The sequence below is a fragment of the Sitodiplosis mosellana genome, unplaced genomic scaffold (assembly GCF_009176505.1).
Source record: "Sitodiplosis mosellana isolate CC-2019 unplaced genomic scaffold, AAFC_SMos_1.0 Smas_scaffold_11, whole genome shotgun sequence".
NCBI lineage: Eukaryota > Metazoa > Arthropoda > Insecta > Diptera > Cecidomyiidae > Sitodiplosis > Sitodiplosis mosellana.
This window is the reverse complement of record NW_022595253.1, coordinates 3,482,512-3,505,589: the sequence shown is the minus strand read 5'-3', so window position 1 is coordinate 3,505,589 and position 23,078 is coordinate 3,482,512. Positions and strand designations below refer to the sequence as shown.

Genomic DNA, 23,078 nt, shown 5'->3' with positions numbered 1-23,078 from the left:
ATTTGCTAAATCGTCAATTCCATAAATAATTATTGAATTGCATGATTTACAGTGTGAAAATGTTCAGAACCCTAGATCGGTAGTCTAGTTCAGTTGAATTCACAACAAATGCAATATGCAGTTACTTTACACAATTTCACGTTGCTTCGATGTCTGTGTGTTTTTGCCACTTGCCAATATCTTCAATTGATGTGATTGAAAAAGATATGATGATGATGATGATGATGATCATCCAATTGCAAAATTGTACAAAATTGAATTCCGTATTCACCGTGCACTCGGTATGGAAAATGAGATGGGCGCGCGCACAAAATGATTTCATGTCTGCGGTTAATGCACTTTTTTGGCCTTTTGCGATTGCAAACAACGATACAGTTGCTTATTGGAATTCGAATGATGAGAGCAGAACAAAAAGGCCTGATCAATCAATGCACAAGCACATAATAGATTGAAAGCATCACATACACAGCCGGAATTGCGATATGCAGACGATGCAGAACAAACAAATTCCATTTAAACGGAACTAAAGTACAAAACACAAGAAATGACTAAACAACTCTCGAACAGTCAATTAAATCTATATCTATTTCTATGTTTATATTTGTTTTCATTCAATGTACGATGAACATTTTTTTTTTCTCTTGTTGCTTCCAACTTGGGTTTGTGTATCGTTTTGTATGCTCTATTTCGTGTCAGCGTTTGCGATTTGGTGCTTTTTGTTTGTTTTCGATGAACACGAGCCGCTCGGCGTTCTCCACAAATAGAGCAAAGAAAAAGCCACCGTGCAAGTGTGCCCATATTCTAAGTGAGTAACAAAAGTAGCAGCAGTAGCAGGTTAAAAAGAGGAACAAATATCGTGTTGGAAAAACAACAATCTCGTGCACAGCTGTGTGCCCGGTTTTTCTTGTGAGTGCCGCTGTTTTGTTGTCCAACCGTCCCCAAACCAATGCTACCGTACTGAATTTTCAATATTTTTATTTCCACCTAGCGCGATGGGTTTTGTGCGATCGCGTAAATTATTTCGCGGAACGGTGCATTTTTTAAAGTATTCGACATTCTGTAATCGTACGTCAAGACTTTCATTTATTCTATTGACGTTAATTTGCTTACGCACACTTTTCCCCTAGATATAAATTTCACCGAAAAAAAGCAAATGAAGAAAAGTTGAAAAATGTTTGGAAAAGTACTTCAATTCTCTGCTATTTTTATCGATAGAAATCACACGTGATTTACTCATTCCAAACACGTCGCACCCGATTACAAACAACTCATTTACGTCTGTGTGATACGCACAAATTTTAACTGATGCAACCGAGTTTTATCTGCATAGCATTTTAACGAATTGCTACTGCCTCCGCCGTTGCTGTTGTTGTTTATGACTAATTGCATTCGATGTGATGAGCATATTCAATGCAAACAAGTTATAAAATGAAAATTTAAACGTTTTCAAGTGTGTTCCATCATACGGTGATATTCCGTGACTACAAAATTGGTTAACGTTTCAATTCTATGGGCGCCGCCATATTGAAAATTTACGTGCGATATGGTGCACGCACTCAATAGTTCCACTTATTTTAATAAGGAATCTCTATAGGTGGCGCTGCCACATCGGCATTGATATCGACTCAAATACTATCAAATATAATAACATTGTTTATATAGGCTTTTATCGCAGTACGTGTTCCATTGTTTTACTTTTGTTCATGAATAAATTAATTTCTCGAATCTTTCATGTGTGTGTATGTAAGATTTGTTGATTCTATTAAAATTCTTAAACGAATTCGATGTTTTTCTTCGGCTCAATAATAAATGTATAGCAAACAGCGCTCGTGCAAACCGATTTTTCAATAGGGTAGAAATGTTAATTTGTAATTTTCAGAGAAAAAGTTATGTGATAACACATCACACTTTCTAGCTGGCGTTGTGTTGATTTTGTGTCTATGAACACGAACGAATTCAATTTTTTGCGCTCATGCTTGTAAATTGCTCGACAGCACCACCATCATCATCATCATAGTAATCATCATTCAATATTATCCTACAAATGTACGAATGTAATTTGATTTGGTCTGATTCAATTGAAAAATTCCAAGTGCATTTTTCAGCGTAACGAATGGTCTGCCTTGCTCACAAGCACACACTCACTCAAAAACTCACTCACACAAACACTTCTTCTTACACGCACACCTATTGAAAATGCACATAGCTAATTGAACAGAATTTGTGTAGTTTTTTTTGTGATGTTGTTGCTTTTGCATTGTTTGTTTTTATCTCGCTTTTTATCACACTCTCTGGTCCTTTATTGATGAATTCTTTTGTGCTTATTAGCCGATATTTAACTCAGCGTAATTTGTTTTTTTTTCTGCTTTTGAAGAGTGTGTTACTGTGCTTCTGATCTCCCGCCATGTGGAAAGAGAACCTAAAAAAAAAGAGTTTTTCTTTTTTGCCACAGACTGTAACCATCTCCCGCTCGCAAAAGACATGGAAAACCATTGTGGCGCATCGTTTTGAATTGCATGCTACATTGATAAATTGCATTCGTTAGCATCGTTTATTGAATGGTTGTGATCGCGCGCGTGCGCGCAATTGCGGCTGGCTAATTTCAAACAGCAGCAACATCACCATCACCAGCGAAAATTGGGCAGCAAAAAAAAGGTTGAGATCCAAGTAGCTACTAGTGTTGAAAGGCATGCGCTCAAATGCAATTGTACAATGAATCCGATCTCGTGGCTTAAGACAATCAACATCATCATAATATGATCATGCAACCGAATGCATCTTCGATCGGTGTGCGCCCTGGGGAGATTCACGAATGCTCGTACTCCCAAAACTCATACAAAACTCACATCAAACTTGAAGAACTCGTATCAACTTTCAAAAAATTGCACCTTTTCAATTACACAAAAAATACATGTCTGAACATGTGAATATAATTTTGTTAACATTTCTAACTGATTAAAAGGGAATAACGAAGCGATTTACACAACCAAATAAACTTTACAATTCAAAATATCTCCCCAAATCAATTTTATAATTTAAATATGAACCGCAATTTAATGACAGTTGACACGATCCATTTTGACACTTCTAAATTGTTCAATGCGACCGGTTTCGCATACGTAATACAAACATTGTAAAACGTTCAAAAATCATTTGTGTCGCTGAGCATAAAAATGGGAATACAGATCTGTTACAGCAACAACCGAACATAAAATATTGTTCCCAAAAAACGTTACATGAATTTCTATCCAACGCGAGTGTAACATGAGCTAATACTGTTTCTAATGCAACTCATGTTACACTCGCGTTAGATGGAAATTCATGTAACGTTTTTAGGGAACAATATTTTATGTTCGGCTGTTGTTGTAACAGATCTGTATTCCCATTTTTATGCTCAGCGACGCATTTCATTTTTTATTTGTTGTCAATTTATACGGCACTATTAAATGAAAAAAATAATTTAGATCATTTTTTTTCGTTTTGAAACAATATTTTCGTTGATGAAATGCTGCAGCATTTATTCATACATTACTTCAAATTTGCGTTAGATGTCGCTATTTTTGACAGCTCCAAAGATGAAAAACTTAATAACACTCGGATAAATGCGCATAAAACTCGTGAAAACTCAGTGCAACTCACTGATTCCACAGATAACTTTCTAAACTCGAACTTGAAATTGCCCGTGAATCGCCCCTTGGTTTGCGTGCAAAAAAAAGAAAAAGCCTAACAAAAATGATGATGTTTCGTGTTTTGATTTTGTTCTTTGTGTATGCGCTCGCTCGCTTGCACGTTGCACGCCGTGTACGTAAAAGATTTTCGGTTATGTTCGCATTTGCGCCTGAGCATATCGGTTTGTATGCCGATTCTTTTCGCGCATCGCCAGCAATATTTCTCTCTTATTTGTTTTAGAATATTTACATAAACATCAAGAGCATTTGATGCGCTCGCTCGCGCACACACACTTGCTCACTCGTTCGGGCGCACATAAAATGATGAATGATGAAGCGGTGTAGCATCACGAATCTAACGAACATAAAAAAACGTAGCAACACCAGCAACAAATAAGTGCAATAATAATCATTGTATCCAATTCAGTGACTGTATCAAGTATAAAATAGCCAAGTAGTCAAAACAAATTGCACAGTTTAGTTTCGTTAGTCTCCAAAAACAGCAACCGATTTAACACCTCTTCAGATTCCTTCATCTCTGTTGCGTTATCACCATCACATCGAGTTTTATTGATTTTCAATTGATTGAAAATTGGATAAAATTCTCTATAGGAAAAAAAACCAATAGAAAAACCAATTCTTTAAACAAAAATCCCCGCAAGATAAACCAACTAACCCACAAAAAAAATCAAAAAAATCAACCACCGTTTTTTTTTTTTTCATAAAAATTTCCAAAAATGCTGAAACAATTGATTGTATTGTGTGCAATTGCCACGATAGTGTTGTGTCGGAATACGGCCTCCAATTATAATTCTCTGCACAGCGATCAACTCAGTGACAAAGACATCGGCAACAATGACAAAAATGACGAATCATTTTTGAATTGGATGGATATCAGTTCGATTTATCATAAATACAAGAACTACACCAGCAGCGATATATCCGTATTTCTAAAATTGAAACTGTTGTCGAGCTTAAATGCGGTTGCCAAAGGTGATATCGATTTCGGTAATGGAATTCGTTTCGTTAAGGATAACAGTGCATCGGAAACAAATCGTTTCGATGAATCTGACGCTGAATTCAGTGAAAATACCATAATTAAATCGTTACCACGCACCATCGGTGAAAGCGAAGATTACTTATCGTCCAAAATTTGGAAACGAATAAACAAACTTTTGCGCAGCCATACCATGCAAGTAAGTAAGAGTCTCAAGCACTTCACTAAGCAACTCATCAAATTTTGCCGTTACATGTACAAACATGCGATGCCTAAGTTCCTTCTTGACTCACTATTACTATTCGACTAAATCGATCCCACCTTCTTCGCGAAATACAAGATCAAAAATAAAATGAAACCTAAACGAAACGGAATTCACACTAATTTTGATACATAAATCTTCCGATGCTTATTCGATACTCAACCCAATGAAAACACTTATTCAATTAAACTATTCGACAAAAACAGCCAGTTCCTGGCGGTGTATTATTTTTATAAAGAAAAACATAAACGCAAATGTAACGATGTGCAATTTTTTCAATCAAACCACCTACAATTTAACCAAACATTAACACAAAAGACTAAATAAATTAAGTTCCATTTGTTTATAAGTTCAATTTTTAATTAAATGTGTTGCAATCTTTTTTTAAACAACAACACTTTCTTAAGTGATTTGGCCGAAGTCATGAAAGCTCTTGTGTGATTTTGTTTTAAAATCAGAATTGGTTTATTTTAACAAAATGAGAATGAACATTGTGCAATAGTCAAAGCATTCAAAATGATAAGACTGAAACCATAACGGTAGATCGCGTATAGATTTATAGGAATTAGATGTTGCCAATTGTGCACACAATACTAAATACATTCTCCATCATTCCATGGATGAGATTTTGGAGGTAAATTTGATTTGTTTTTGTGTTTATTCACATACAATAATTCGCTGCTTCGAAATGATTTTCTCTTCTATTGCTGCACCATTTTCCCGAACAAACATTAATATTTGGCTTTCCTTCAAAAGAAAATATCATAATCAACTGTAGATTTGATCACAGTAAACTCAAGTATACTTAACAAAATGGCACCGGTGCAGGAATGATAACCACAAATAAACATGACAATCCATTTGAATAAATTGTGGAAAAAAAAAATAAAATAAAACGAAAACTTTATTATAACCCAGATAATCAGTTGACCTAATCAAACAAATTTGATTGGATCGTGGAGTTTAATTAAAAGTGAAACTAAATCGGCAGAGAAAAAATACAAATGAAAATTGAAATAAATTTACCACCGAAAGAATGTAAATTAATGAAATTAAACGTTTGACTGCATTGCGTGCTGTTTTTTTTTCTTTCTTCTTCATTTCTCTGTCACTATCTCAATGATGATGTTGTTTTTCTGGCTGTTTTTTGTGCTTGTCATTTCGATTAGCTTTCATCTCTCTGTGTGTTTTTTTTTTCACAAAATCTGTATTCCCATCACCTGCTGACCAAATCGTTTCGTATCTCAATCATCGATTTGTAGTGTTTACAATGTATTTACCACGCACTGCGGTCAGACAACAGAATGAGAGATGAACTGCGGGGGAAAGTTCTCTCTCGCTGACACAGTGCGCTTGAAAGTGTTAACTGGCCAAATGTTGGTAATGCGCCAATTACTTGCGGTAATCGTAAAGTCAATATTGATCAATTATCACACCATTTTCTGCAAACTCATGTTAATTAAATCAAAAAGATAAGCAAAAGACCACATGCACAGCAAATAGCATTTTATTTTCTCAGCAATTCGCAAATTAGTCCCCTGTTCACGGCAAATAAATAAAATCCACATAATAAGACATGCCAATGTTGAATGCATTGCATCTCAAGTAGGCCGGCGCACATCACAACGCAAGAAAAAATAACGAGACATTAAAATAACGCGATGAAGACACACACAAAAGATGGGCTGTGAACAGTCACGCATTCGCGGCAATTGTCATGAATTTAAATAAAATTAATGTCAACATTGAGAAAAAATATGCGCATGGAGAAAAAGGAAACGTGGATATTTCTCAGTATTTATTTAAAAATAGGCGCTCATAATAATACGGAACATGGTAAAAAGAAGATCGGCCGCCACTGGGTTCGGAGCATAAGTGAAACTTGGCCAGAAGAATCACATTTTCTGAAGCAAAACAACGAAAATAAATATATAAACAAAATAATGACTGTTGATGGTCATAAAATTACCATTGTGTCGCTCTTTTTCATGCTCTCTCAGCTCTCGTACATACGCACCAACACAATCTGTTCGCACAAATGACATGGAAACTGCTTTTTTATTTTGAGTGCCGTTTTTCTTATTCGCCAAGAAAAGTGTCTCGTTGGAATGGTGTTTTTTTTTCTGTATGATTTCGGTGTGCAAGATGTCAATCGAAAAATCGAACAACAAGCGTAATAGCAGGACAGATATTTCGATAATTTTTTGTTGGAATTCCAAAATTGTACAAAGAATATGTGAAGCGTGTAGCGGCATTCCATAATTTCACAGGAAACTCGTTTCGTGTTTAATATTCCATAAACAGATTATTCGCAACTTTCTTTATCGGTTCTCACAATCACAGCAGTTATCAACTTCCTCGGCACGGCAAAATTATGGCACTTCAACTTTGCTGGTTTTTTTTTCTTCTTCTTCTTAACCGATGTCGCTCTTTCTCTCTATGTCTTTTCTTCTTTCTCTCTCTATCTCGCTCACCTGCACAAATTACTTACTTATATGATGATTTCGCAGCATTCCGAATCGAAAAGAAACGTTAGTTCAAAATTGACCGATTTTTTTTTCTCTGCATTCTCGTTTCATTTTTCTCATCGTTTAGATCAAATTCCCAACTGACATCGAAGGACGTGGTAGCGGTGGTAAGAAGAAGGGTGCCTGGATTATGATTCCATTATTGTTGGCTGGTACATTCATTCCATTAGCCTATGGTGCTCTTGCTCTGCTCGCTGGTAAAGCATTGATCGTATCGAAATTGGCGTTGGTCTTGGCATCAATCATCGGAATCAAGAAATTGGTATCGCAAAGTGGTGGCCACCATGAATCATCGCACGAAGTCGTTGTTGCTGGACACGGAGGCGGTTCTGGTTGGGGACGTGATTTTGACCTAGCCTATAATGCTCATGCACCAAAGAACTAAACTATTTACAGAAACGAAATAAACAACGAAACTATCCAATTCAAACACAAGTACATTACATATACCAGAACAAAACAATAATAACAGAAAACAGAATCAAAGCTGAAATTGTTGACTCCCTCATCACAAAAAAAACGGACAAACAACATTTGATTGTAACAATTTGTAGCACATTTTCGTCATATTTTTTATGAGTTTTGCTAGTGTTCGTTGCTCTTTTTCTCTTTGAACTAATTGATTAATTTTTTGCGTTAAAATTCATTTTATGCAATCGTTTTCGATTTTTTTTCTTTTTTTTCTTTCATTTTATTGGTTCAAACAATGTGTAGAAACAAATGAGAGAAAAAGAGTGAACGACAAACAAGTATTTTATGTTTTGTTTTTAAGAGATGTTTTTTTCGTTCTGCTCAAGAATTGGAAAAATGATCGAATTATATCAAGTCACTCCACACACATATTCCACATAGCCGGACAGAAGCTAACAAAAAAAACATAAGCAAACGTACCGGAAAATATATACTGAAAATATGCTGCAAATTCAATTGCAATCACAATTAGATACATTTAACAATAATATCATGAGGAATAGTAAAAAGAAATAGCAACAAACAATGAGATTAGAATTATTAAATCATCATTAGACGACAATGCATTGAAAATTGATATTGTGTAGTTAAGCATTTCAAAGTAATTACCAAAATTTATTATCGTTTTCTACCCAATTTCGTTTTAAGAGCCTTAATTTATTGAAAAAAAAACAAAAGACAAAAAAACAACAATATGAACAAAAACTAATTTATTTATTTTGTGTATTTGACGTGTTATTTATTTAGAGCAACAAATATTTTGTGAATAAATTGTTTAAGAAGATAGGATTTTGATATGAATGTTTACATGCACGCTCCACAAAATCAACGCACACAAACACTCTCACATCACTCAAACACATTCAATGAGCCAAGCATTAACGCTTATATTGGAATTCATAACAAATTAAATTTATTCAAGTACATTCTTAAGAATGAGACATTGAGTGGCCGTGCCGCAAGGAAATTATGGAACACTTTTTATCTCTTTTCTTAACCGAATCAGTATTTTGGAAAAAGAGAAAATTTTTCTGCCGTACGCACCCACGATCGTGTTCTCTTTTCTCGATCACACATACACAAGCCCAAACGAAATGTTTAATGACGACTTGGTTGGGTTTCGAGCCCATTTCTCTGCGAACCACATCATCGGTCGTTCTGCAGCAGCTACACGCAAAAATATTGATTACAGTTATTTGGTATTTTTATTTCACGGATGCATACGACCTTTTTCCCTCTCTTCCGCTCACTCTTTCACTCTCTCGCACTCCCTTTCTCTGTGTCTCTCCATGTGATTGATGCCTAATGGCGACCAGAACGTTGGTGGCTTCGACTTGCTAAATGATTTGTTTCTGTTCGGCTGAAATGTTTGCAACTCGATCGCCACATCTCGATAACTCGAACACCACGAGAATTTGCAAAGACCCCGTCGTTATCCCATGTGCACGAACACACACACACACACACACGCTTAATTGCAATTTCACTTTGCAACGAATTTTCTTTTCCAATAATTCAGTCTTGTTTACATGACATTCGGTCGCACGTAGTGAACATACATGAAATAGTGTATGTAACGTGATCCATCGATCGTCAATTTGCACTTGGACTTGAATTGGATGCAATGCCGCTGTTGCCTTTGTTTACCTATGTTCCACTCTGTTGCCGCTGCTGCTGCCGCTGTCATGGTCATGCTGCATGGCTTTTGGTGGTTTTCTTATTTTCACAATCGAACCGAAACAACAACTCTTTTTGGTATTCTGGAATGCAGCTACACCGCATGCAGAGCATTTAATTATGCCGACGTTTTAAGTTCACATACATACATATATATGCGAAAATTAGCGTTTATGGTGAACGAACGTTTCGTTTCGATAATATTGCATTCTCTTGTTTTATGTTCTGGAAACGACATTGGCACTCGTTTCAGAGCGCGTCTCTCTTTCGTTCAGTGTGTCGATGCAGCTGAAGTAGGCATTCGCGTGCGCGCACTCTTCAAAGTGGACAGAAAAAAGCCATAAAAAGTAATTAAATAAAAAGAAAAAGGTGAGAATGGTATTGATTTATTCGTCGGATCGGCAAATTGAGCCATGCGAAAAGAAAATAATTTCACTTGGCGAATGAAAAATATAGTCGTTCGTTGCGCCGCCGTCGTCATGGTGGTTGTTGTTGTTGCTGCTGTCGTCGCTTTTTCTCTTTTTGTGGACAAAAGCGGAATTAATCCGCGCACCGAGAGAGCACCGATCTCACTGAGAAAATCACACACTAAAGAAGGGAAGAAAAACGTGCGCAAAGAGCGTTTTAATTGAAGACATGAAATGAAAATCGAAAACATCTGCGCGCACAAGCACACTGAGGTCTCATCATCGTTTTAAAAGACAAAAAAAAATATAGAAGAAAACAAAATGTTGCCGCTTTTTTGTTTCGTATGTGTGTAATTACGCTTATCTTCATTCGCAACCATTCAGCGTGAGCAATAACAAACCGGATAAATTTCGGTATTTCTCTGTAACATGTACAACTCAATGACAAGCACGTAATCACTGTGGGCGAAAACGTAAATCGTGTGTGAAAAGCCAATAAACCATTCATTTTGCTCAATTTCGATTGAGAAATATATGGAAACGATTACAAGCTTCAGCGGCGTAAGCATGCAACGCAAAATAAGTGAAATTTTTGAATACCCACCGATTAATAGCAATGATAATTTGTGTGTGAGAGAGCGCGAGACCGTACCGGTAAAAGTCTCGAGAAGCAAAGGGAAAAATCACGATTTAGTTCCAATTAATGCAAATGCACGCGTTGGGTCACTCAACAACCACCACAACCAAATAAGTTCAATCATTTTGACGGATCGTTTTACTTTCCTTAGTCATTTGTTAGCTAGATTTGATGGTGCGAATGAAACGAGAGCACCGACCTTTTCAAACATAACACATGAGTCAAGCTTAAACTTACACGGCCTACGTTCGAAATGAAAATAGAGAAATTTTACAAAGTCGTAACGAAAATTCGTGTTTCGAATGTTAATTTAATATTGTCGAAATTTTAAATTGCTTTTTGAGAAATTTTCATGATTTTCATCGATCTATCACGACCTTATGAATCGCGATGCTCAAAGTTTCCGTTATTCGTGTAAGTTGTGCGTCGCGAGCTTTGTCACTTTTCAAAGCTTTTCTAACAAAGCTTCAACTACATTTCGCTGCGTTCAAACGCGATACATTCGAATTTCAGCGACGAAACGAAAAAAAATCTCAGTGTGATTCATCTTCGCCGAATTCGAACTGAATCTTCTGCTTTCAAACAGAAAAAAGTGAGTTTTTTCGGGACAAAAAATGAGTACGCCAGAGTACAAACAAAAAAAGAACGAAAAATAGGAGAGAAAAAAAAACGATCAAACAATAACCTGTTGGGTGTTTTCTCGTCTAACTTTTACTGTTGCGGTCATTTTTTCGCTGAAAATAGTTGGGTGTTTTACTTTTTGTCAATGGAATGCCGTGGTGTACAGCACTTACACATTTTGAACGATGAAAAAGTCACAAGGCGAATCTAAAACATGTACATTTCTAGTCGTAAATCATCACACCGACCAAATTTCTAAAATACATTTTTTCAGCGTTTTTTTTTTCTTCTTCTTTTCATTGTCGGTCTTTTCATTGATGGGTTTGTCACAATTGACCAGACTAACAATGACGCGTTTAATACATTGTTTACATGCGCGCACTCACTATTTCAGCGAGACTTGATTGGTGATGCCATTAGAGTGACCGATGCCATCGGCATGTCAAACAAAACATCACCAAAAATTTCATTTAATGTATTAATTTTGATCTTTTGTTCGTTGTCAAAAACGCGCGCGCACGACTAGTGAGAGCTAGGGAACACCGCGTCGAACCGATGACACATGAACACATATTTGTATTCATTACGGATTTGTGTTTGAAAAAGAAATCACTGATGTATTTTTTGACATTTTGCGAATTCCCTTTTGGCTAATCTAATAACGAACGGGTTCTGTAAGTGAAAATTTAGTTGAAAAAGAAAACATTATCCATTGAAGAAAGTCAAATGTTGAACAGTTTTTGGGAGCAAAACAATTAAATGAAGTTTTAACATTTTGATGGGGAGCAACAATCATTTTGCCGGAGGAAAAGTATAGAAAACGTGTGTATGCATTCGGTAAACAGTGGTGCGGCGGAGTCATATTATGAATCGACCATGACCATGCCATTGAGCCAAAGTCACATTTATGTGTAAATGGAGCTGTAGGGCGCGATGACGTTTTATGTTCCCAATGAATGGCGCTCATTTTACTCTCGTACACACGGTACAAAGACTCCATATAGCTTAATGACATAATTTTTTTTCTACTTGGAAAACGTTGTAATTGAGATTTGTTAGCAAAGATTAAGCTAACTATTTTCTTTATTAACGCTATTCGAAGAAATATTTTTCTACCGATTGTTTCGTGTGTTGTTTTTTTTTTTCTTTTTCCATTTATTATCGAAATTTTTAAAAGCGAGAAATTGAGGTCTACCAAAAACATTAAATTGGCTCTTCAGAAGAAAATGCATGTTGTTGTTTGTCTCCCCCTCTGTCTTTATCGATTTTTGCTATTTGTTCAGTTCAATGAATGATCCGTGGACGATAGAAAACCGCCCATTTACAAATGAGTGTATCGATAGAAAGCTAATGAATACACGCAAAATGACTACTAATAACACGTAATTTTCTCTTAGATGTTATTTTTTTTTTTTGCTACGACTTCATGTGCGATGGCTTCTTCGATTCTCCGGCATTTAATGTTTCCTTTCGTACTCTGTGTGTTTTTTTTCAATCGTTCTTCTTTTTCGACGGATGGAAACTGCATGACGCATACGAAATCGAAATGTTTTGATAAATTCGAAGGGTTTTCCGTAAAATGGCGATCGTTTTAGTTGTACTTATGTCGGGCAATTGTTTTTATCGCCGCTACAATTGCGCCATAATCATCATTATTTTCTTCTTCTTCGGTTTTTTCGTGTTACAGAGAGGAGAAAAATAAATCAAATGCTTCATACAGAGATTACTATGGGATATTTTTATTCATATGGGATAAAAATATCGCATAAAAATAACAGATATTTTTCACGCGTTGTGTTCAGCGAAACGCAATAATACACAATAGCGATTCTGCATGCACAGAGTCGCTGTTTTTTCGTTATACTCTTCACACTTACGATGAGCGTGCATGCACATGTTTTGTTCACTTCTTTCTTTGAACACTCTTCGTGTGTCAACACAATGCCTGTGTGTGTATCACTTGTGCCTTCATTTGTAAACGACGTCAATACGCTGGGTACGAAGAGTGTCGATCGAAAGAAAAGAGCAAAACATATATATGCATGCATTGCGCAGCTCATTGACGTCGTTTACAAACGACGGCACAAGCGATAAACACACAGACATTGTGTTGACGCACGAAGAGTGTTCAAAGAAAGAAGTGAGCGAAACATGTGCATGCACGCTTCGCGCAGCTCATCGTAAGTGTGAAGAGTATAACGAAAAAAACAGCGACTCTGTGTATGCAGAATCGCTATTGTGTATTAATGCGTTTCGCTAAACACAACGCACGAAAAATATCTGTTATTTTTATGTGATATTTCTATCCCATATGAATAAAAATATGCCATAGTAATCTCTGGCTTCATACTTTTACTTACATTTTATTCACTTGCTCTTTTCGGAATTATTGTCCTCCTTTTCCGGACTTATTTCTTTATTTTTGCATTGGCCGGCCAGACACTCATTTAAATGGCATGTACACGATCGAAGATAAAACGGAAAATATTAAAATAAAAAGACATAATTTTTAAACCAGATCCGACCGTACTCAGTCGGATTAATGTGATTCCATTAAATATGCTGACTTAGACACTTGACCGTAGCCGATTTGTCTTGATGGTGATGACAGCAGGAAATGTGTGTATGTGTCAATATGTTATGTGTGAATTGGCGTGTTCATTTGTTTTGACATTCGGTCTAAATTTCGAAGACAAGATAAATAGGTTCCTGTCATTCTAACAAGATGCACTTGTACCGTTACAAACCTGACTTTACGAAGCACATCATTAGTTTTAATTTAAAAAAAAGAAAGAGTTGTAAAATGAAGAACTTTTTCTACATTTTTGCAACAATGTAGCAGATTATCGGGAATGACAGTGTGTTGATAAAATTGTCTCGCGTCCTACTGTCTGTCGCACGCGCGTACGATGTATTCAACTCAGCTGGTTATCTTGCTTTTCGTTGAAGGAAGATGATTGAATGTGTAGATTCAGTTGGCTTGCAGTCCAACTTACCGTTTCCACTGTTGCACCGTAAAACAGCGCACGCTTGGCCTTAATACAACGAAACAATTCAACGCTGTGCATGTGTGTTGTATTGTGTAGATGCGGCGAAACGCTTTTCGACGGGCGGTGCAGATTAGTGCATAAAATCCATGAACAAATATTTGATTTCCATTACAGTCATTTGATTTTTTTCATTGATTTTAGAAATTCATTTGCCACGCTCATCGATCATCAACACCTTATTCACTCTTACACACACATATACATACGTCAAAAGTTTCATTTAATGATTTCGTTTCAATCGGTTTTATATCGATTTCGATAAAGAAAGCATTTAATAAAGTGATGAATGAAACCATGCACCATGGCCGGAGTGAATCTGCGGAGGAGAAAAAGAAAAACGCAGCAACAGCAGCTACAATAAATCGATAATTTTCTAAGCGTGAGCTTCGGTCATACACGTCTATGTAATGTAATAATAATCGATCGCCCTTACATAGAGCCATGATCGGTGTCTGGAACATATCAATTAACTGGGGAGTACAATATTGCTGATGATGTTGTTGCTGTTTTGCTTTTTTTCTTCGATGGTCCAATGAACAGTTTTTATGTGTGCATCTTGATTGAAAAAGAAAGAAAAAAGCGCAACATACGTCTATATATTTTGCACCAACAGAAAAGGTGCATTGATATCGATTCGTTTTTTCATTCTCTCGATATGGAAACGATTTGAAGTACAACGGCGAGAAAGCGTTCGTTGTGTCTCTCCTTATCATTGTGATTGTGTGTGTGTGTGTGTTGAGAAATCGTAGGCCTACGATAGCAAGCATTGAACTTTGCTGCCGTTCCTCTACAGGCCGGAGTAGATGCATTTTGTAAACACGATAACTATGATATTCGATCCAACCAGCGGTGCTTCTGCTACTATTTGACTTTTCTGCATTTACCTCTGCTACATTTTCTTCTTCTACCCATGCTTTGCCCAAACAGCACAACACAGACACACAGATAGACATAGAGAGAGAAAAAGCCGTACCTACTTCAGTATCCGCTGTTCATATATGTGTATATGGCTTTGACTATGGTTTAGTTGTCTTCTTTTTTTTATATCGTTTATATCGCAATTCATGTGTACGCGCGAACATTACACATTCACACTCTTGTTGAGAGCTAGGCGTGCGCGCGAGCGCGGCGGCATCGGCACACATGAGTACAATTCGCTTATGTGTGCTTATTATTTTGTGATATTTGTTCGTTGTTTTGTGGATTTTCTTTTTGGTCGTTTATGATTTTTTTTCGTTCTTTCTTTCGCTTTCGCTCAGTCTATCTCTCTCACTTCACGGTGTGTGTTCGTTGAGCAACAACCGTACACACCGTGTGCTTCTGCCTCATCAAATCGGGCATTTAATCTAAATTCTATAACATCATCATCGGCGGCGTAGTTGTTGCTTCAGTGTTGGACTCTTTCTTCGGCGGTGGTGCTACTGCTGCTTCTGCTGTTTGCTGTTGTTGTCGTCGTTTTTATCCGAGCCGTCGTCGCCACATACATATATCCCATACACACATCAACAGAGAGTGAATAAAACGCGGACATCAGTGTTTTCTAGTCACAGTTCACCGGTTGCTTTCTGAGTACTAACAACCCAGCGCGCTATACAGCTCCTTTCAATCTACACAATTCACCAGAGTGCCGTTTGTGCTTGCATTGTTCAGTTAAGAGCAAAAAAAGAAGAAAAATAATCAGCACCGACCGAAAAAAAAAATTTAATTGAAAAAAAAGTCTTTGTTTTTTTTTTCTTCTAATTGTTCACTTTGTGTTTTAAACAACCAGTGTGTCTTCTGTTCGCGAGAAGAAATAACGTGCAGAAATAAATTTCCCAACTTTGGCAAAGAGTTACAACTTTTTAGCAACAAACAACCAAAATGAAGAAAATTTGTGTTTTGTTCTCAATTATAACGATTGCCACCGCATCGTTAAACACTGAAACCGATAATTTGCTATCAACTGCGCTTAAATTCGTTCGCGATTGTGGAGATAAATCAATGTTACTTTGTGCTAAAGTAAGTAAATTTCACATTCAAATACAGCAACCATAAAGCTACAGCCATTCAATGTATTAGATGCAAGAGATCTACATGCAAGTGATGTTTGTGCTTCGTCGTGACCAACCGATAAATATTATTCGCGATATGACAACGAATATTCGAATTTAGCGAATTCGCTATTTTTTGGTTGGGGAATAGAAAACAATTCAATCGAAAGCGAACTCATCCTAATAGTTTCTTTTTTCATCGAAATCAAAAAAGAGAAACACTTTGCATTGTACTTTTTGTACTTTCTCAATTTCTTTGCGAAAATCTTCGGCGCGTATAGAATATTGATGAAACGATTGAAGTCCATTTAGGTCATTTGTTGTAGTACACAAAAAGAAATCACATCGATGAATATGTATTAGTTGATATGTATTGCGATGAATAGAATAAAACAAAAATTATATGTAAAACTGTTATTTTTATAGGAACGCGCCCTGCACTATGTGGACAACATCAACGGTGACGTGAAAGTCGGCGAAGGCATCGCACTCATCCAAACGGAATCATTGCCACAGGGAGGACGCTCATTGAATGACATCGAACTGTCGGAAAATGGTGAAGCTCGGGAAGGACAAGTTGACTCATTGTTGGCCGATCGTATTGCTCGCTTCTTGGGCACACACACTCTCCAATTCAAAGTACCGAAAGACTCAATCGAAGATATGCAACGATCACTCGACGAAGGTAATTTTTTTCACGCGTTTTTATTTGATTTTGCCACTTCTGATTCTCGGTTACATCACACACACACACACACACACACACACACGGAACGTTCTCATAATCGCAATTCAAGCTGTAACCAGACGAAGAAAAAGACTTTCTTGAATTTTTAATTCGAAAACGTTGGAAATCTCGTGTTCGTTTTTCTTCCTCTCCTTTCAATTTCTTCGCATCACTCGAATTAATAAACAGCATTCCGCATTTTTGATCATCAAAAAGTAAAAGTAGCGCCATTAAAGCGCGCCGCAAATATTACAAAATGAAAATAACTTCTAACGGCATTGAGCCAAATGATAGACAGACAACACACGTCAAAATATGCTAATCAAACAGTCACGAGACACGAGACACGGCAAAGACAATAGAAAATGTCAAAGATTTTTAAATCGTATTAGCACGTTTTGGTGTTAAAATCGTCTGGTAAATCATTGTTTCATGTAGTGCTAAGCGTTTCCTATTGCAATCCATTCATAACCATAGATAATTGAATTTCTTTTCTTCTTTCCATTTGGAAATTTGAGCGAAATCGGAATCATTTCCTGAGAACAGTGACAAGTTTTAAGATAAACCATACATAAGACAAATTGGTCACATCGTCATCAACACTGAAAGAGTGTCGTGGTGCGAAATCTTGAAATGCGGTCAATGTGACTTTACCGTTATATAACCGACTGGTTCAGTTGATGCTACTCCACAATAACAGCTATTTAAATGAAGTAATGGTTTATCACACATTCACACATCTCTATAATTTTTTTTTACATTCTTGAATGGATATTCTTCTTTGGATTGTGCATTTGACACTAATCGATCGCCGTGTATACAATTCCAGTTTTCTTCACTCAACTTAAAGCTCATCGAACCGTTGAAAGAAAATAAGTCAATATTTGTGTTTTTCACATGAAAAAATGAAGGAAAGAAATAAACAATATCAATTGAAGAAAATGCGTTGTTTGTGCACCATTTCATTACTCGATATGCACAAGAAATAATGGAAGAACAAAAAAAGAAGCACAGAAATCGAGTCGCCCATACATTGGCTGAAAAAAAGAGCGATGCGTGCGGCCGTAACTATACAATTACGGTGTCTCACGTAACCAGAACCGTAGCAACATCGATAAACAAGAATGAAGAAGGAATGAAAAAATAAGAACGACTCAAAGAAATTGCGATACATGCGGAAGAACGTATGAAACAGAACAACACCACAAGAAGAAAATATTTATTTTGTTTACTTATTTTGTGGGTCAAGAGTATGTATGTGGCTCGCATGCACTCGATGGCCTATTTTAGATTCGAATGCATGTTTTGTCATTAATCTCATTTTATTTCAAGTTATTTCTTGCCTTCTTCTTCTACTTCTTTCCGCCATTTGTGTGTGTGTGTTTCACCCATTTCGCATTGGTCGTTTCGTTGCGATAAAAGTGCGATGCGAGTATTGTGTGTATGTGACCGATATCCATTTAAATACTTTCCACAAATAATCAACGAAAGATTGTGTTGGATGCGAATTCTAATCTGAACGTAATTTTTTAACGGCTTCATTTTTCTCTCTGTCTTTTTCTCCTCTCTTTCTCTATGTTCCTGTTTGTTTCTCTTTCTCACGCGTGCGCCTAATCTTGGACGGATGGACGGATTTGCAGCTCGTGGTAAAGGAAAGAAGACAAAGAAACTTTTGTTGCCATTGTTGTTGTTGTTCAAATTGAAGGCTGCCGCCCTTCTGCCATTGGTTCTAGGTTTCTTGGCATTGATTGCATTCAAGGCTTTGGTCATTGGTAAATTGGCTCTGTTGTTGAGTGGTATCATTGGATTGAAGAAGCTGTTCGAATCGAAGCACGCTTCACAAAACTACGAAGTCGTCGCTCATCCACACACCTCGTTCGATGAACACGGTCACTATGGACGTGCTATGAACGATGCACACAATATGGCTTACTCAGCTCACCAACAATAAGGAGGACACAACGAGGAACACAACAAACAACATTTCCTTCTTTCTTTTTTTTAATGAGAGAGAGAGAAAAAACGACAAAAAAAACAAATTAACAATTTTCAGCAAATTGACAAAGCAGTTTATCGATCGTAATTAGAACAAATCACCCATTCACACCAAGCAAACACTTAATTTATTTAAATGAAACAACAACGACAACGAAATCAAACAACAAAAAAAAAATACTTTTAGCGATCCAACTTATTTACATTACGAGGATTTACACAAACAGAGAAACATACAAACATTTTTTCAGGCATCGATACAAAAGAAAACTCTGTCACACATACAAACATACACAACACCAACACACCATGAACAACACAAACAACAGAATCCAACAGACAGACACACATACACAACATATACACTCAAACATTCACAAACACACACAAAAACTATTTAACATTTTTCTACCCATTTCCAATGGGATAGAGAGACAAACAAACAAAATCGTGTAGAAAAATAGGTGTAGAAGCCAACGGGTTTTTCCCTCAGATAAGAGAACAAATCACCTCTTTTAGATGAAAAAAATAAATACCGGTTGGCCGCGCGCTTCACAACAACTCTTAACTCATATATTTTAAATGACACACACGATTCGAAATCAATCGCGTGCATAAAAATCGTTTCTTCTATGTGCATAAAAAAATCTCAATTTGAAATGAACGACAACAAAAAAGGCATTCACATTATTCTAGTTACAGACGCTATTCGGTCGTTAATATACTTGGACAGTTTTTACGAGAAAAAAAAAACAAACATACAAAAATTTGCAGACAAAAAAAAAAACGTAATTGACAGCACATCGAAAATCGATAATTCGATGCCATAAAATAGACTTGTGTAATTTACAATCGAGAAATGACGTTTCGGCTTTTCGCTCGATGCACTCAAATTTAACTTTCATTCAATTTCATTCATTTTAACATTTATTTATTTAATTTATTAACTTATTTTTATTATTATTTATTGAATAATTTATTGTAAAAACAAAACTCCACACAAAACAATTTGTACGGTATTCCGGAAAACCGCTTTTTTCATGTGTCCCACATTTCGAATATATAATATCAAATCGCCTCCATAGAAGTATTGTGAATGGTTTTTTTCTCTTTAACGGAAAACTCTTTGGACAAAAGTTTTTTTTTTTTAATTTTTATGCCAATTTTACTTTTTAGTGATAAACCAATAACTGAAATATCAATATAAAGAAAAACCACAATCGGCAATAAGTTTTAAGTAATTTATTTTAAAATAATGAGTACAGTATCGAATCGACAGTATATGGCAACTCAACAGATTAACAAAATAATGGCACAAATTCGAGAAAAAAAACCACCACCAACAACAACTACAGAAAATTTTCTACCAATTTCCTACGTTCTGCTTATTTGCTTTTGTTCTGTCCAACTTTAATTTTATTTTTTTCGTAGCAATGATCAATTGGAAAAAATATCGTTTCGGTTCTGCAAAAGAGGAAAATTATGTTTGATTTTACGAGAAAACTGTTTGTTAAATGTTCATAAGTAAACCAAAAAATAGACTGCCAAATTCATTAAATAATATCTATTTTTGTTTTTATTTCATACCCATTTTAAAGTGGCTATTCGAAAATTGAAAGTGGACAAGTCAATTTCAGTTATATTTTATTTCAGAGGAAACTTTTTAATTGAATGTAAGTATCAAATTGAGAGAGTTTTTTTTCAGGCTTAAAAAATGCTTCGTAAATTCCCTCGGTAAATCCTCAATCAAATCGCGATATTTCAATTCTAAATTTACAAACTTCAATTGAATTATTGTTAATACAAACGATGCCAACGAAACTTCTGCTGTTGGCGTCCAACTCGAGGTACAGTAATTGAATATTCAATAGAAATGAGATTGCTTCGAGTGATTTTCATCGGGTTTCATGTCGAAGCCGAATCAAATCAGTGGATAAAGTAGATCGAAGCAACATCGTATGACACGAATTCTTACACATTTCTTGTGACACGTTTGGTCATTGTATTTCTTTGGTCCATTTGGTTGGCGCACCACGATCGATGTGTGTGTACATATTCACCGTAATAACGCGATCTTCCATGGATTTTCATTTAAATCGTTTGACACATTTCGTTTATATTCACTAAACCAGAACGGTAAGTTTGGCTACATGATTAGAAAACCATCCCGTTGATATTGATCCAGCATCAAAACCATGCAATATAGTATGCAATATCTCTGCAATCCAAATCCCGCACAATTTATATTATATCATTTTTATTGGGAATGCATTTGGCTCTGGTTCACTTCATTTGCAGTTTTATTGGTGTTGCGTGCGGCCAAATCGTTTATAATTTATATACAACGAGCGTTTATGTGATAAAAAGACACATATTGCGTGTTTTGTCATACACGGATAACGGGATATTGTTGCCGCTCTGATCTGTTTGCGTTGCATTCTAGGTCAAAGACGCTGCTGCTCCACAGTGTCGAATCGAACACAAACGAACAGAGAAACGATAAGACAAAAATATAACCTGGATATGAAAAGAATAAAACACAAACTGGAATCCCACAGACATGAATGAAAAATTACTGATGGCTTCTTCTTTCGTTTCGTGCGCATGCAAATGTTGCTGCTGTCATTAATTAAAGTGCAATTTTGCCATTCGCGAGAATTAAATCCAATTTTATTAATTAAAAAATTCTTTTCATCGCGAAGGAAAAAACTAAATTTGTTTTGTTTCAGTTTTACGATTTGAATACGAAATCACAGCGAGAAAAAAAGTTTGCTAAAGCCTAATTTCACGTTCTACTTTAGCATCAAGCGAATATTCTGACTCATGGAAAAACCAATAATCCAATCAATGAATGAACACAACGCCCATTGTTTGCATTGACAATGAAAAGAAAAGATGAAGAATGAAGATGAAAAAAAAAATCACTTTCACCTCCATTTGCGCTATTACAAGAGCAAATTCTGCTTGCTTTTTTTTCTCGGCTGATTCATTCCTTGTGAGCGATGAACTTCCCATCGCCAACAAATACTTTTTTCTATTCGCCCATTTTATTGCTTTGAATGACCGAATTTCCGAAAATTTCTGCCATTTTACGTGCATTTCGATAGTTTTTTTTTGTGGTGTTAATTAAAATCGATTGAAACTAATTTATTATCATCAGTTTGTATGAATCAAGTGACCGCAGGCGATGCCAATGATTTTCCACTCGGCGTCATCATTTGCCCGGCTTTTTTTTCAGAGTAGAGAAAAAAAATTAACCGGCACATATTCAACAAATTACTCGCAATCAAGTCGGATAATGGCGCAATCGATGATGAAAAGAAGCGATGGAAAACACTCACACACGATTCATGTAGAATAGAAAAAACCGATTACTTTTGATTTTATTTGTTTAATCTCTTCTTTTGTCGACCGACGCAATGATGAATAAACAAAACGTGATAAATTACTTACGTTCAGAGAAAACCTCTATATTTTTGATTAATTATCATTCCGTTTCCTTTCACTTCACTTATCAATCAAGAAATCGTGAAAATGAATCAGTCAAAGCGAACGCGAAAATTTAATAGACAAAAATAAAAAAAAACACACGTTCGATCACGGCTTTTCAGTTTGAGCTAACGGTTTCGGTCGTAGGGAGAATTTGATCAAGATCAAACTCGACAAGCCGCGAAACACCTTATTAATTAATAATATACAGTGAATGACAGCAGTAAATTGTTTTGCGCCCAGACCGGAACCAAACCGAATTGTGTATAAAAAATACGATTTTTTTCGACTAGCGAAGCTAAACCGATTATAAATACAGAAAAAGACGTGTAATTGAAACCACGTAATTACTTTCACTGGCATTTTGGTATGGCTTGTTGATTCTGAGGTCACACTTTGGTCCGAAGTCAACGTATTTCAGAGGCCTACAAGAGATTTATGATCTCGTTGTTTTACAGAACAGATCGAAGATATGTCCAAACGAGTCACACTTTATTAAGACAATCGAATAAAATGTAT

At 36.1% G+C, this 23,078-nt stretch overlaps 2 protein-coding genes across 2 annotated transcripts; both read left to right on the top strand.

Moving 5' to 3' along the window:
* The first annotated feature begins 4,105 nt into the window (after positions 1 to 4,105).
* Positions 4,106 to 8,708, top strand: LOC129567500 (uncharacterized). The gene is made up of 2 exons (XM_055444464.1): positions 4,106 to 4,864; positions 7,523 to 8,708. The coding sequence occupies exons 1-2, from the start codon at positions 4,406 to 4,408 to the stop codon at positions 7,838 to 7,840; spliced, it is 777 nt and encodes a 258-aa protein (XP_055300439.1). The 5' UTR covers positions 4,106 to 4,405; the 3' UTR covers positions 7,841 to 8,708.
* Positions 8,709 to 15,724: 7,016 nt separating this feature from the next.
* Positions 15,725 to 20,633, top strand: LOC129567497 (uncharacterized). Its single transcript, XM_055444463.1, has 3 exons — positions 15,725 to 16,316; positions 16,775 to 17,033; positions 18,716 to 20,633. The coding sequence occupies exons 1-3, from the start codon at positions 16,179 to 16,181 to the stop codon at positions 19,024 to 19,026; spliced, it is 708 nt and encodes a 235-aa protein (XP_055300438.1). The 5' UTR covers positions 15,725 to 16,178; the 3' UTR covers positions 19,027 to 20,633.
* Positions 20,634 to 23,078: the final 2,445 nt, after the last annotated feature.

Excerpts from the sequence above, each read along its gene's own strand:
- LOC129567500 (XM_055444464.1), top strand. The coding sequence starts at position 4,406 with ATGCTGAAACAATTGATTGTATTGTGTGCAATTGCCACGATAGTGTTG. Across the intron at positions 4,865-7,522 it reads TGCGCAGCCATACCATGCAA|ATCAAATTCCCAACTGACAT; the intron begins GTAAGTAAGAGT and ends CTCATCGTTTAG.
- LOC129567497 (XM_055444463.1), top strand. The coding sequence starts at position 16,179 with ATGAAGAAAATTTGTGTTTTGTTCTCAATTATAACGATTGCCACCGCA. Across the intron at positions 16,317-16,774 it reads CAATGTTACTTTGTGCTAAA|GAACGCGCCCTGCACTATGT; the intron begins GTAAGTAAATTT and ends TTATTTTTATAG. Across the intron at positions 17,034-18,715 it reads GCAACGATCACTCGACGAAG|CTCGTGGTAAAGGAAAGAAG; the intron begins GTAATTTTTTTC and ends ACGGATTTGCAG.